Below are 12,704 nucleotides of genomic sequence, written 5' to 3'. Positions count from 1 at the left end.
AATCATTATCAGAAAAAGGAAAACCTCAGTGAGGAATCTGGAATGGCGAGACGTTCCGCGACATGTGTCCAATATACCCCCAGCATCGTCATCGGTTCCCGAGGCCGCTTGGGTGTTTGCAACGTTTGCAATCAAGAATCCAAGAGGTTCTCATTTGTTCGGGAAATTTCCCGCGAGGAGAGCATCGGCAATCGAACTGATACCATTGACTCTGGCCTTCCATTCGAGATACCCAAAAAGCCCAAAACCTATCGCCTGAAAGACTCCAATCCCTTAATAGCGGTACTTCCTCCTCCCCCGCGGCTTTAACCAAATCTTAACAGCCCCCAGGTCTCCCATTATCGACTCTCCGAAAGACTAGAGGACAAAATGACAATCCCTCTACAAACAATAACAACCTTTCGCACAACCTTCAACCCCTTCTCACGATCCTCCCGCCCCTGTCGTCTGCTCCTCTCCCGCCTCCGGAACCCCGCCACAGCACCCGCCGCCAGTCCCACACACATCGACATCAAAGTCACACAGCTACCGCGGAATTCAACGAAGGAGCCCGAACTTGTAGTCGGGTTTAAGGGCGGGAAAGAAGTCAAGATTGAAGTCGGAAAACGGCAGATGAAGATCGGAGATGTGATTGAGGAGATTGCTCGGGTGGGGAGGATCATTGAGCGGGAGGAGAGTTTGAAGGGGTAATTTGGATATTAAGGCTATTGGGGTTGGCATTGAGGGTTGAGGCATAGGATTGAGTTGTCAGGTGTACTTTTACTGTATATTTACCATTACTCGGGCCGTTTCGCTCGGGCGACGATGAACGACCATTTCTTACGCCTTTGGCACTTGGAGATTTGATTTGTCACCATACATTGTACCCGCGCTCATGCGGTGAATCTAATCTCGGCGGAGCTATTATATAGCTAGAATAATGCTAACATAGGGAGTTCGCCATACAGAACTGCCACGTTGCGGCGTTCCAGAAAATTGCTTTTGCATGGGAGTATTGTTCCTCCAAGGGTCGAGCATCCTGTGTTTCACCTGAAGGCTACGAGTAGTCTACGGCTTCGGCCGAGATTCCCATCGTCAGCCGAAAATTACGATGGGAGCGTCGATGGAAGGCCAGTTGCGGAGTATTTCTAATGCTAATACGAAATTTTATATCTCCACCCGCTCGGCGTCGCGGAATCAGCGTGGTATAATTCTGTATGTTGTACATTTAGACGGCAGCCCCGGAGATGAAGAACCACTTGTCAATGCTGCCGTCGATAGGAGCAGGTGGGAGATTCTCGCCCTTGGGGATGGAACCGAGCTGGGAGGGATCCGCACGGTCAGGGGAGTCGAGAGAGGAATTGGCACTGGTTTTCATGTTAGCAGGCCAAACAATCTCAAGTGAAAAGGTTGCTTACAGGCTAATATCGCCACGGGGAGCTTTGCCAGAGGCCAGCTTCTCCCAGGCGTCGGCACACTCACGGATAACTTCTTCAGCGTACCTAAACGGAAAAAAACAGTCAAAATTTATCCTAATTACGAAATGAATTGGGATGACTCACTTCTTGTTTTTGGCCTCGCCGGAGAAAGCAAACTGGTTCTCAGGCTTGCCATCGGGGATCTTGTAGATACGGAACCACTCGTTAGTCGCACGAAGAAGGCCAGGGAGGTGGCGCTCGACATCCTCAATGTCATGAAGCTTAGCAGCGAGTGGGTCGTTGATATCGATGACAATGATCTTCCAGTCGGTCTCTTCCTCGTCGAGAAGAGCCATCACACCCAGAACCTTGACTTGCTTGATCTGGCCAGGGTACCCGACGAGCTCACCGATCTCGCAGACGTCAAGAGGGTCGTTGTCACCCTTGGCTTTTGTCTCGGGGTGGACAGTGTTAGGGTCTTCCCAAGTCTAAGAAAAGATTAGATTCCGTTAAATCAATTAACATTTTGCTTTAGGATAATTTACATACCTGAGGGAAGGCACCATAGTTCCAGAGGTAGCCTTTGTGGGGGAAGCAGTTGCGCACGAAACGGAGCTTGCCCTTCTTAACATCCTGCTTGATGGGGTTGAGGAACTCCTCCTTGGAGATCTATACAAGTTCCTGATTAGTGGCCTGCTAATTCGCCAGAGCGAGGTATCTCCGCTCTGTGGGGTTCACACCTCCTGCTTGGCGTTGGTCCAGCGGGGAATCTCAACGATCATGTTCAGGACTGTTTGCTCGTTGTTGGCGTAAAGGGGGATGTCGTGGAAGGGAGAAACGGGCACGCCATCCTTCTCAATATACACCCGGTGCTCCAGGGTATAGGGCTGGCCAACTTTGCGAACAGTGTAGGACATTGTGGAAGACGGAGGGGACGAGGAAGTAGCAAAATGTCTAGAAACAAGAGCAGCACGACTTGTCACAGAAGCAGCCGAAGGACCAATTCGAGAGGAGGCTGAACGAGGCAACGAATTTGAGGAAGGAGAGGAGGGGAAAGAGAGGGAGGCGGAGGAAGAGGGAGGGGCTTGTTTTGTGGGGGGAGCCAGCGTTGCTGATGTGCGACGAGGCGCCGAGCAACGAGTGAGGGCGATTCTCGGACAGGCGGTGGGCAGCAGTCGCCGGGTCAATGGAGCTGCAGTACGTGTTCGGCGTACAAGGATGCTTTTTCCCGAGAGCATCGACAGGGAACTCCAAGCCGGCGAAGCAGAGATCTTGCCGATCAGGTCAATTGAGGTGCTGTCACTTGGGAAATTGGAGAAGCTTACCATAGAATCGGAGGCGCTGCGAAGCTGAGGGCTATAAAGGGTGGGAGTTGTCGGAATTGGGAAAACTCGGTCGCAACCTCCGAGGTTGTTCGAAGACCGGAAGGACAACAATGTGATTGTTCCGAGGGCTGTCTCCTTGAGTTGTCTGTGATAGTATAGAGGTCCCCAACTCGACTCTTCTGTCTTCGCAGCGCCAATCGAAGATCATGAGCCCGATCAAGGGTCTGGCCAACAATTTTTTTTGTGGTCACGAAGGATGCTGGGCGGTAATTTGTGTACTAACGTTACAATGTACCACAATCGCCATTATTGGGCCACTTGAACCCAATGTTGGTTCCTCTGACAGTGCTAATTTACTGGAGTCTCGGTAGTGCGTTCACTACGGCAATATTCAATATCCTTGCAATCAGTAGAGTCGAGATTGGATTCTCTGAAAGACAGCCAAAAACTTGGACCTCTCGAGCCCTTCCCACTTGATATCTTGGCAGGGACCGCTCCGGGATCGGAATCGCTGGTCAAGTATCGAAACCGCCGAATCGGGCCAGGTCTTATCATCACGTGATGGGAATTTTGTTCTCGTCCCTCGTTCTCGGCCTTGAACCACCATCAGTACTCCTCCGTATTGCGCTCTCGATCACATCCATTCCGCCTTTAATTTTGTTCGGATTATCCTCCTCTGCTCCCTACTCCGTAAGTCGAGAATGCCATGCTCAGATTCCTCCGCACCGCAATGACTTCCACTCCGAAACGTGTCCCTATCCCCGCCAACGGGGTCGACTACCGTGGCAAGGTCGTGCTTGCACCGATGGTACGCTCCGGAGAACTTCCATCCCGTCTCCTCGCCCTGAAATATGGCGCAGATCTTGTCTGGGGCCCTGAAACGATCGATAAGTCCATGATCGGTGCCGTCCGCCGCGTGAACCCCCGCAATGGTACCATTGAGTTCACCCGAATTCCATCGAACAATGCCCGAAAAGAACAAGTGCAAGAATCCGTCATATATCGCCTTGACCCGGTACGGGAGAAGGGAAAGCTTATATTCCAGATGGGGACGGCCTCGCCGGATCTGGCTGTCCAGGCGGCGAAGATGGTGGCGGGTGATGTTTCTGGTATTGATGTGAACTCTGGGTGCCCGAAGCCATTCAGTACCAGTGGTGGAATGGGTGCTGCGTTGCTCCGTACCCCTGATAAACTAGTTTCTATCCTCGAAGCCCTTGTCAAGGAAATCGGAGACCCGTACCAGATCGGCATTTCCGTGAAGATACGCCTTCTCGAAACACCCGAACTCACAGAATCCTTGGTGTCAAGACTCGTTCGTACTGGCATCACCGGACTTACGATCCACTGCCGAACAACACCCATGCGCCCCCGCGAGCGCGCAATCCGCGAACAACTCCGCATGATTGTCTCAACCTGCCACAGCGCCGGCGTAGCCTGCGTCATGAACGGAGACGTAACATCGCGGGACGAAGCGCTCGCCCTCATGGAGGAGTACGGGGCGGACGGTGCGATGATCGCGACAGCCGCTGAATCCAACTCCTCCTGTTTCCGAACCGAGACCGAAGGCGGCCTGCTCCCATGGAGAGACGTAGTCTACGATTACGTCAAGTTCTGCATCGAATCCGAGAACCGCTTTGGCAACACAAAATACCTGATGAATATTCTGGTCCCCGGAAAGAACAAGGAATTCAAAGAAGCCAAGAATGCCCGGTGCTACTATGACTTCTGCCATATCTTGCAGTTTGAAGATCTCAAGCCGGGTGCTGAGAAGGTTGATGAGATTCTCAACCTTACTCATAAATCCCTTACAAGAACTAACGACGATGCCCGCAGCAAGGCTGTTGAAAATGCCCTGAACAACAACAACACTGCCAGAGCCGCGAGCGGCGCACCAAGGTCGAAGCCTACGTCGCCCGTTATAGGCGGAATCGGACCAATCCGCACGAACTCCATTCCCAAGCCTATGAGGGCCGAGGAAATACCTGCCGAGGTGGAAATTCCCTCTCTTCGAACTTCTCAGAGCCAGGGGCTGACTGTTTGAAAACGGTCTCTCCATACCTTTTTTGATTACCCGGCTACCAAGCACAGGGAGGGGGTGGCATATTCGGCGTTCTCTGTAAATACAAAGCTCTTCTCATCAGTTTGCGTGCATTTCTTGGTGTCGAGTTTTCGGAGGTTATAGATTCCCATGACTTGTTGCTATATAATACAATCCATCACGTTACTACCACTACGTTGCCGGTTAGGATAAACGTCGTGTGTTCATTTCCACAAAGTGTGGGAAGGTGAGATTTTATTTACACCTCATGAAAACGTGAAGCTAGAATACATGGATTATGGAGCCAGATATTAATGCATGAGCCCACGTTATGTCTGGATCCGTTCAAGCCGCCCGTCAGCACCAACCTGGAGACCGAACCGCTCCCGCAGCAATGCCGCCGTCCGTTCAGAGGGTTCCGACGACCACCGTGCCGCAGACGGACGAAACTGCCACTGATCCCGGATAACGTCGATAACACCCATGCGCATTATGACGGCTTCGCCGGAGCTGAATGTATCCAGTGCATGTTGGTGGTTTGTGTGTCCTCCGTGCTCTGACGGATCGGCTAGTAATCGTGTGCGCTCGAGGTCTTCCTCGTTTGTTACATGTGGGTGAGTATCTGGAGGTGTGGGGTAGGAGCTCTGCTCGTTGCGTTCGCTTTCGTCGTTTGGCTGCGCCGCGGACGATCCGGGCTCGCTTTCGCCGCTTCGGAGTCCGCGTTCCTCGTGGTCGTGGTCTTGCGTCTGGGTGGGTTCGTTCCGGGTGGAGGTTGTAGTTGCGGTTGTGGTGGTCGCCGTTTCCCTCGACTCAGCTATCTTTACCCGCTCGATGATAAGGCCGAGCATAATAATGTTGAGAATCATAACGAACAGGTCGAGGCAAAGGAGTCGCGTGACCGGCACGGGAGTCTTTTGCCCGATGAAATCAATAAGAATGCCGCCATGTAGATACCCTCGTGTTGCTTCTCCGGCTTCGGGCTGACTGAAGAAGTTGTGAAAGATCATGCAAAAGAGGTTGGTTGCGAAGATGGCTCCGATGAACGGCTGGTTTCGGTTCGGGTCGAAGGGGGGGGTTTTGGGGGTGAAGAAGATGAGTTGTACAATGGTGCGGATGGCAAAAAGGACTATGGAGCAACTACGAAGGTCAATCTCGCTGTGATTCAAGAGGCGTACGAAGTGGGGTGGGGATAATGGCACCTACTCAAGGTAATACAGCGCCGACAGCTCGCAGTAGATAAGGATGTCGAGATCGCGGAGTAATCGATCGATGAGGGAGAGTTTCGCGGCAGACTGGAGCTTCTTCTTCAAGCGCTCGTCCTGGAGCGTCGGGGATATACCCGCGATGCTGCCATATTGGATGCCGGACACGTCAGCGATGTATTCCGCATCTCGAAAGACATCCGGGGTTGTCATAGAGGGTCATCAGGGCATCGACGGTATGTATTAACGGTGACTGGCTGAGGGCGCCGGGGGTTTGAAAGCTAGACAATGTAGCAAGGGCGGGTTACTACAGTCTGCGGGCTGTGCTTATCGAAAAAAGTGGGATTATGGGGAGAAAGCTGGGCAGATGAGGTTGATGTTGGAAGGCGGAGAGGAGGAGACTCCCAGCGTTCGGAAATATCTCGGTCCGAAGCAGGGCATCTCTAACTATATGATAAATATTCGATGAATACTACTTGACATTCTTCTCTCAGCTTGGCTTCTTTTGATTCTTCTACCTAGTGTTTGCCATATTTCCATCGGGGATTACCCACTAATCTACGAAGATGGTCTGCGAAGTGCTGCCATAATGCTTGAAGAAGCTCTTGAACAGTCGAATGCTGTGTCCGACGTCATAAGTTCCCCCAGTCTCACGGATACTGTGCATGCTCAACTGGGGGTTCCCCAGATCCAGGGTTCGAGCACCGAGAGCAGCCGAAAGCATCGGACCAATGGTGCTTCCACAGCTGGAATCGTTCCGGACGACAAAGAGTTGAAGAGGGACACCCTCATCGCCATCTTCCGCAGCCTTCCGGGCCACTTCCTGAAGAAGGACGACACCGGGAGAGTTGGTGGCGTAACGGGCATTCGCGTTGATTTTAATCACCGGTCCCTTGTTGATCTCCGGGCGGTGATCGCTCTCATACTTGGCTGACCAGTTAGGGTGAACACCGTGGGCCATATCAGCTGAGAGAAGGAATGACGTAGACAGAGTCTGCTCATAAGCAGTAGACGTATCGACATCACCCGAAGTCGATGGAAGTACAGACAGACGACGGATAATCGCAGGGAGGATATTCGAGTCGGCGCCTTGCGCAGTGCAGCTTCCAATTTCCTCATGGTCAAACAGGGCAATGAGTCGGATAATGGGTTCATTATCCAGCGCAGAATCATCAGCCACTGATTCGATTAGCCCAGCCGTCGCGCAGTAAGAGCTGTTCAAGTTGTCCAGGCGTGGGGAGAAGATGAATTCCTCAAGCAATCCACCTAGAGTGGACTTTTGCGTATCGAACAATATCATCTCAAAATCAAGCACGTCATTCGGTTTCACGCCAGCCTCGGCCGCAATGAGCTCTACGATGTGCGGGTGATGGCGCTCTGTGATGGCCTTCAGAGGAGAGAACTCTGCGATCCTGTTCTCGGGACCCGCACCCTCCTTGTCGCTAGCACTGGTCCGACCTGTGCGGTTAAGTTCGGCAGCAATCAATCCGGCAATAGGAAACAGCTGCGTTTCCTTGTTAAAGCTGAAGTTTTCCTGGCGTTCGAGATGGATGGCCAACGTAGGAATCCGGAGAACTGATTGCCGTTAATACATAGCCTTGAAGATAGGGGACGAACATACTAGGCCGATCGATCTTTATCAGCTTCTGCACGATAGAGCCGTCATTCGCGCGGACCATTGCCCGACCCGCAACTCCTAGGTCACGATCGAACCCTAGAGGTGATTAATCAATGAGGCTAGAGGGGAAGTTCAAATACCTACATGTGTGCCAAATACCGCCGCCGTAAGTCTCGACACCTACCTGTATGTAGCCCTCGCCGCTTTTGTTGCTGACAGGTTTGATCCTCAGCACAGGCGAGTCTGTGTGCGCTCCAATCATGGCAATTGGATTTCCAGGCTATCCCGTCGTACGTCATCAAGTGCCTTATATTTGGTTGGAGCTTCAGCACGTACCTTCCATTTCTTGCCAACTGCGAAAGCTACGATGGTCGAGCTATTGCGGGTCAAGTAGTATTTCCCACCAGGTCGACAAGTAGAAGCCCAAGAGTCTTTCTCCTGTCAATTTCGTTGGCAACCTATGCGTAATCAAATCTGAATATATCTCTATTACCTTGATCTCCTGAAACCCAGCTTTTGTGAGGAGGTGTTTGGCAGAAAGTACAGCGTGGAAAGCTGAGCGTCATGTCAGAGGCCACAGAAACGGATCGGTCGCGGAGGGTGGGGGAATTACGGGTAGGGGAAGCATTGACAAAGGACAGAAAGTCCAGCGCCGGCTGCTTAAGGTTCTTTGTTAGACCGGAAGTCATGTTGAGTACCCTGGGATATGCTGCAGAATCGCCACCGAAGCTGGATGAGGGACAAGTGGAGTTGAAGACTCCGAAACGAAGCTTCGATCTGGTGGACGATGAGAGCCTTGGCACGCTGTCACCAAGCCCTCCACTCCAGGGCTTATCATCAACCACGCACCGGTTTCTATCCTTACAGCAGCTCCTATCTAATTATGAAAAAAGACGACAGCAACCAGGAATGCCCCATCAAATCTTAGCAACAGGACAATTCACCTCACATGCTGCCTTGTTAAGGCCTGGTCCCACTTGGCTCTCGGGTATCATGGGATATGGGAAGGACAACACAGGCGTGTGAGGTTGAGCCCCTTGCACAAACCCAAGTGGGCTTGCTCCAAGGGCTCGTGGGCGTCCTTGGAGCACACAGGATCAAGATACGCGTGATATCTCGGTCTCGCGAAGAGCACCGTAGCGCATGATTGGATTGTGGGTGGTTGGATAGTAACCGTCCCGAGCCCAGACCATGTCTCCAAGGCTGTTCGGAAAGCCGAAGAACATGGGACAGACTCAAAAGAAGGAGGGACAAGGCTCCCGGCGTCAAGAGGCGGAGATTTTTGAGCCACAGGCTGCTTTCCAAAGGAAGGGACCCCAGGCGATGGTCCGAGCGTTTTCGCGTTCCAGGGCGCGTGGAATGCGCGACAGTCGCGAAACCCATTAAGAGCCCAATTTGGCAACCACAATAACAACAGTGGGCCAGGCCTCGGAGGCATCCCTCACAAATCATAAACATCATGACCTCAAGGAACGCGCTGGTCCAATTACCTGGTGGGCGCATCGCGTCAATCATCCTGGAAGACCGTGTTTGGTCAGACATGAGGCGAGGACGTGTGATATCACTGGAGACAACGGCCCAGACTGACTTCTCCTCAATCTGCAAAGGTCTCCCTCATAGATCTGGAAGTGTTATTGTTTGTTGATGGGGAGACCTGATCCGTTGGGGCCTGAGGAATCGATTACCAAACAACGCCAGACATCGCCATCATGCTATGGAGGAAAGATTTCAGATTGTTCTTTTTTCCATATTCCCCCTCGACAATTAGCAATAAGTCTATTTATAAGTCAAAGAAGGAGAAATAAAGGAAAAGAACCAAAACAACTCAGAAGACAGACCAGCCTCCTGGATCCCAGTTAGGCTTAGCGCTCCCGACGCGTGACCAAAAGAAGGAAACCCCTTCCAACCCCGTGGACGGCCGTCACCCCGACAGTCGGAGAGAGCATCCTTGAAGTCCCATCATCCTCACCAGACAGTGGTCAGGTCAGTCTCCAATGACCTCCACGGCCCGTCCGACGCGATCGATTCAGCTTTATGTCTGGTGAGAGAACTGCCATTGTCATCAGCATCCTTACCGCCCCTCTTGCTGCTCTTGTCGCTCCCTCAATCCACACCCGCCTGGTTACCAACCACTTCATTCGATTATTGTCCGGAGCGGAGCTGAAGACCCCAACTGTTGCATTCTGTTGCATTCGCCGACTGCACGACCAACTCACACCTGATTGAATGTCAACGACCGTTTATTTATTCTTCATCCTTACATCAGGCTGGAGACGCCGTAACGAGCGTTTGATTCGGCCGCTGACGCCCGCTTGGTTGCGATTCGACTTTCAGACCTGTCGCATTTGTTAGCTTGACCTCGCTCAACGTTCTGTTTCGACCGCCATTTGGAGCGATTTCCTCTTTTTTTCCGACTCCATGGCCGACAACAACAGAGACTTGGGTAATCCGACAACCCGCGGCGTTGCGAAGAGCGCGAGACCAACAGCTTCACATATTGTATCCCCTCCTGGCTCTAGAACACCTCCGAGCATGCCATCCAAAACAACTCTTTTCTTTCCGGACTCCATGGCAGGGCGGCAATCGGGCCGGAACACGTCCGAGCCTATTGATCCCAGTGCGCTGACCAGGGCACTGAAAGACTACGAGGACGCTGGGCGCTCCCGTGAGAGGACGCCAGGGACTAGTCCGAGTCGAAAACGCCAGAGGGTTTACGGTGACAGGTGAGTGAAAGAAGAACTGCTTCTCATTGCGCTTCTTCCAATGCAACCATACCGATCAGAAATCGTTGCTAACCCTGGGGTCTACCACAGATTCATTCCAAATCGGGAGGGGCAAGACCTCCAAGCAACTTACAGTTTGCTTCACGAGGATGGCTGTCCATCAACACCGTCAAAGTCCAAAAAGCGAACTCCTCACTCGGAACTCCATTTCCAAAAAAGTATGTTCAAATCCAACTGGCCCCATTGCGCTTACTGATAGGCGACTTAGCGGAGGAAGCAAACAGAATGTATTCGCGAGTATTGCGCAGCGAACTTTTCGGGAGCACAGTTCCTCAAGCTGACCTGGACTCGCTATCTCCTGACCCATTACTCGGTCTTACGGCGGGGATCAACGACAAGACTCGCTCCCATACCCCGCCTTCACATGTCGTACCTGCGCTCCCACCAGCAACCATGACACCGTCTACTCCTCACAAAAATCTGTTTAACTACGCCTCTCCACGCGCCAGTTCAATCCATCTCACACCTTCTAAAACCCCGCGAAGCCACGGTCCCAATCTAAACATCCGCTCAGAACTCTATAGCCTATCTCCTATCCGTTACGACAGTCAGCGGATATTGGAGACGCCTCGCAAACAACCACGCTATGTGAACAAAGTACCTTACAAGGTTCTCGATGCGCCTGATTTACAGGACGATTTTTATCTTAACCTTGTCGATTGGGGGAGCAGTAATGTACTGGGTGTTGGCTTAGGGAACTCTGTTTACATGTGGAATTCACAAACCGGAAGAGTCACAAAACTGTGCGAGCTCAAAGATGACACGGTTACCAGCGTCAGCTGGATTCAGAGGGTAGGTACACCACGAGTCTCTGTTACTTGGGGATTGCTTTATTAATTTAGGAACAGGGTACCCACCTTTCTATCGGCACGGGGAAGGGCCTCGTGCAGATCTGGGATGCAGAGCGCTGCCGGCGCCTACGAACGATGATTGGGCATACCAACCGCGTGGGCGCACTGGCTTGGAACGACCATATCCTCACATCTGGCTCCCGAGACCGTCACATCTTTCACCGTGATGTGCGATCACCTGATCAGTATCTCCGACGACTTTCCGGTCATAAGCAGGAAGTCTGCGGTCTCAGGTGGAACACAGAAGACGGCCAATTAGCCTCTGGTGGTAATGACAACAAGCTCATGGTTTGGGACAAGTTGAATGAGACGCCACTATATCGCTTCTCCGATCATACTGCGGCCGTAAAGGCCATCACTTGGTCCCCCCATCAGCACCACCTCCTCGCATCCGGAGGAGGTACGGCCGATCGAACAATCAAGTTCTGGAACACAGCAACAGGGTCTCTAATCAAGGAAGTCGATACCGGTAGCCAAGTGTGTAACCTGGCGTGGTCGAAGAATTCTGATGAAATCATTAGCACACACGGTTATAGTCAGAACCAGATTGTCATCTGGAAATATCCTCGGATGGAGCAGATTGTATCATTGACCGGGCACACATACCGTGTACTTTTTCTCGCCATGAGTCCTGATGGCCAGACAGTGGTCACCGGGGCTGGTGATGAGACCCTGAGGTTCTGGAAAATATTCAACAGACGGCCCAGCAGAGAGCATGGGCGTGAAGGCAGCAAATTAGCGGAATGGGGTACGATTCGGTAACGACTGGTAAACCTGGTGCTTTGCACCATTGACGACTTCCTATTGGAATTCTATATCACGCATTAGACGCGGCGTTCTGGCATTGGCGTTGGTGGTTTCCTCTCTCGGTGCTGGGCAAGGATACCTAGGTACTCGGATGGAAGACCTTAACAGGTCTAATTTGGCATTTGTCGCATTTTCGTCGGTTTACAGCATTTTTTCACGCGCGACTACTGGTGGTCTGTTTCTTGCGGCTTTGATATGATCGGATCTTCGTCTCATGTACCGTTGGCATTGCTTGCTTCTTCATCCGCATAAACTAGTCCACCTACCCCTCATGTTGTGCGTTGATTTCTTGTCTCGACATGTCAGATCCCAGGGTCTCGCATGTGAACTTTTCTTCCACTTTTCAACCATGGGACTGGGTGTAAGCGATGGCGCTGATGGTGTTGGCCCGGGTGGACAGAGCGTGGCGTTGCTCATTTCAAGTTTCTGGGCAGCTTTGATGGCCCTTGGGATTGTTGCCTTGCATTTGTTTCTTCTTGCACTTTCTCTCTTGCGGCATTGATGACGATATGACATGGAAGACCACGGTGCCTTGCTTGCTCTTTAGGTATATCCGAGGTGATTTGCATTACTAGGACGGATAATAATTCAAATCGCGTTGCAAAACGTCTACTGCGCAGTATGGTCTCTGAGTACAGCGCTTCCGAATACTAAATGTGGTTTCGTTAGGATACTGGTCGAGA

At 52.0% G+C, this 12,704-nt stretch overlaps 8 protein-coding genes across 8 annotated transcripts; 4 read left to right on the top strand and 4 right to left on the bottom strand.

The window, feature by feature from the left end:
- The first annotated feature begins 185 nt into the window (after nt 1-185).
- Nucleotides 186-1,420, top strand: BJX67DRAFT_357358 (mitochondrial 54S ribosomal mL53 protein). Its single transcript, XM_071029489.1, has 2 exons — nt 186-282; nt 331-1,420. Exon 2 carries the CDS (start codon nt 370-372, stop codon nt 688-690), a length of 321 nt encoding a protein of 106 aa, XP_070884770.1. The 5' UTR covers nt 186-282; nt 331-369; the 3' UTR covers nt 691-1,420.
- Nucleotides 1,208-2,314, bottom strand: ipp1 (inorganic diphosphatase IPP1; the record flags this gene model as incomplete). The annotated part of the gene is made up of 5 exons (XM_071033247.1): nt 1,208-1,346; nt 1,398-1,481; nt 1,542-1,885; nt 1,947-2,066; nt 2,138-2,314. 5 exons carry the CDS (start codon nt 2,312-2,314, stop codon nt 1,208-1,210), a joined length of 864 nt encoding a protein of 287 aa, XP_070884769.1.
- Nucleotides 2,315-3,345: 1,031 nt separating this feature from the next.
- On the top strand, nt 3,346-4,951 carry BJX67DRAFT_357350 (tRNA-dihydrouridine(20) synthase (NAD(+))). The gene has a single exon (XM_071029488.1). The coding sequence runs from the start codon at nt 3,429-3,431 to the stop codon at nt 4,761-4,763; it is 1,335 nt and encodes a 444-aa protein (XP_070884768.1). The 5' UTR covers nt 3,346-3,428; the 3' UTR covers nt 4,764-4,951.
- BJX67DRAFT_357348 (DSC4 family protein) lies at nt 4,952-6,332 on the bottom strand. Its single transcript, XM_071029487.1, has 2 exons — nt 5,964-6,332; nt 4,952-5,897 (listed from the first exon to the last, which is right to left on the bottom strand). Exons 1-2 carry the CDS (start codon nt 6,173-6,175, stop codon nt 5,090-5,092), a joined length of 1,020 nt encoding a protein of 339 aa, XP_070884767.1. The 5' UTR covers nt 6,176-6,332; the 3' UTR covers nt 4,952-5,089.
- A 183-nt stretch (nt 6,333-6,515) lies between these two features.
- Nucleotides 6,516-8,269, bottom strand: BJX67DRAFT_382473 (M18 family aminopeptidase; the record flags this gene model as incomplete). Its single annotated transcript, XM_071033246.1, has 6 exons — nt 6,516-7,537; nt 7,584-7,676; nt 7,725-7,860; nt 7,917-8,018; nt 8,074-8,135; nt 8,194-8,269. The coding sequence occupies 6 exons, from the start codon at nt 8,267-8,269 to the stop codon at nt 6,516-6,518; spliced, it is 1,491 nt and encodes a 496-aa protein (XP_070884766.1).
- Nucleotides 8,270-8,404: 135 nt separating this feature from the next.
- BJX67DRAFT_155377 (uncharacterized protein) lies at nt 8,405-9,372 on the bottom strand. Its single transcript, XM_071024842.1, has 2 exons — nt 9,266-9,372; nt 8,405-9,202 (listed from the first exon to the last, which is right to left on the bottom strand). The coding sequence occupies exon 2, from the start codon at nt 9,120-9,122 to the stop codon at nt 8,541-8,543; it is 582 nt and encodes a 193-aa protein (XP_070884765.1). The 5' UTR covers nt 9,123-9,202; nt 9,266-9,372; the 3' UTR covers nt 8,405-8,540.
- Nucleotides 9,373-9,484: 112 nt separating this feature from the next.
- BJX67DRAFT_357341 (WD40 repeat domain-containing protein) lies at nt 9,485-12,101 on the top strand. Its single transcript, XM_071029486.1, has 4 exons — nt 9,485-10,303; nt 10,394-10,521; nt 10,572-11,155; nt 11,212-12,101. Exons 1-4 carry the CDS (start codon nt 9,999-10,001, stop codon nt 11,974-11,976), a joined length of 1,782 nt encoding a protein of 593 aa, XP_070884764.1. The 5' UTR covers nt 9,485-9,998; the 3' UTR covers nt 11,977-12,101.
- Nucleotides 12,086-12,691, top strand: BJX67DRAFT_357340 (uncharacterized protein). The gene has a single exon (XM_071029485.1). It carries the CDS (start codon nt 12,236-12,238, stop codon nt 12,521-12,523), a length of 288 nt encoding a protein of 95 aa, XP_070884763.1. The 5' UTR covers nt 12,086-12,235; the 3' UTR covers nt 12,524-12,691.
- The last annotated feature ends 13 nt before the right edge of the window (nt 12,692-12,704 follow it).

Source organism: Aspergillus lucknowensis (assembly GCF_044049455.1).
Source record: "Aspergillus lucknowensis strain CBS 449.75 chromosome Unknown BJX67scaffold_29, whole genome shotgun sequence".
Taxonomy (NCBI): Eukaryota; Fungi; Ascomycota; class Eurotiomycetes; order Eurotiales; family Aspergillaceae; genus Aspergillus; species Aspergillus lucknowensis.
Note: the sequence above shows the minus strand (reverse complement) of the source record. Positions and strands in the feature narration are given on the sequence as shown.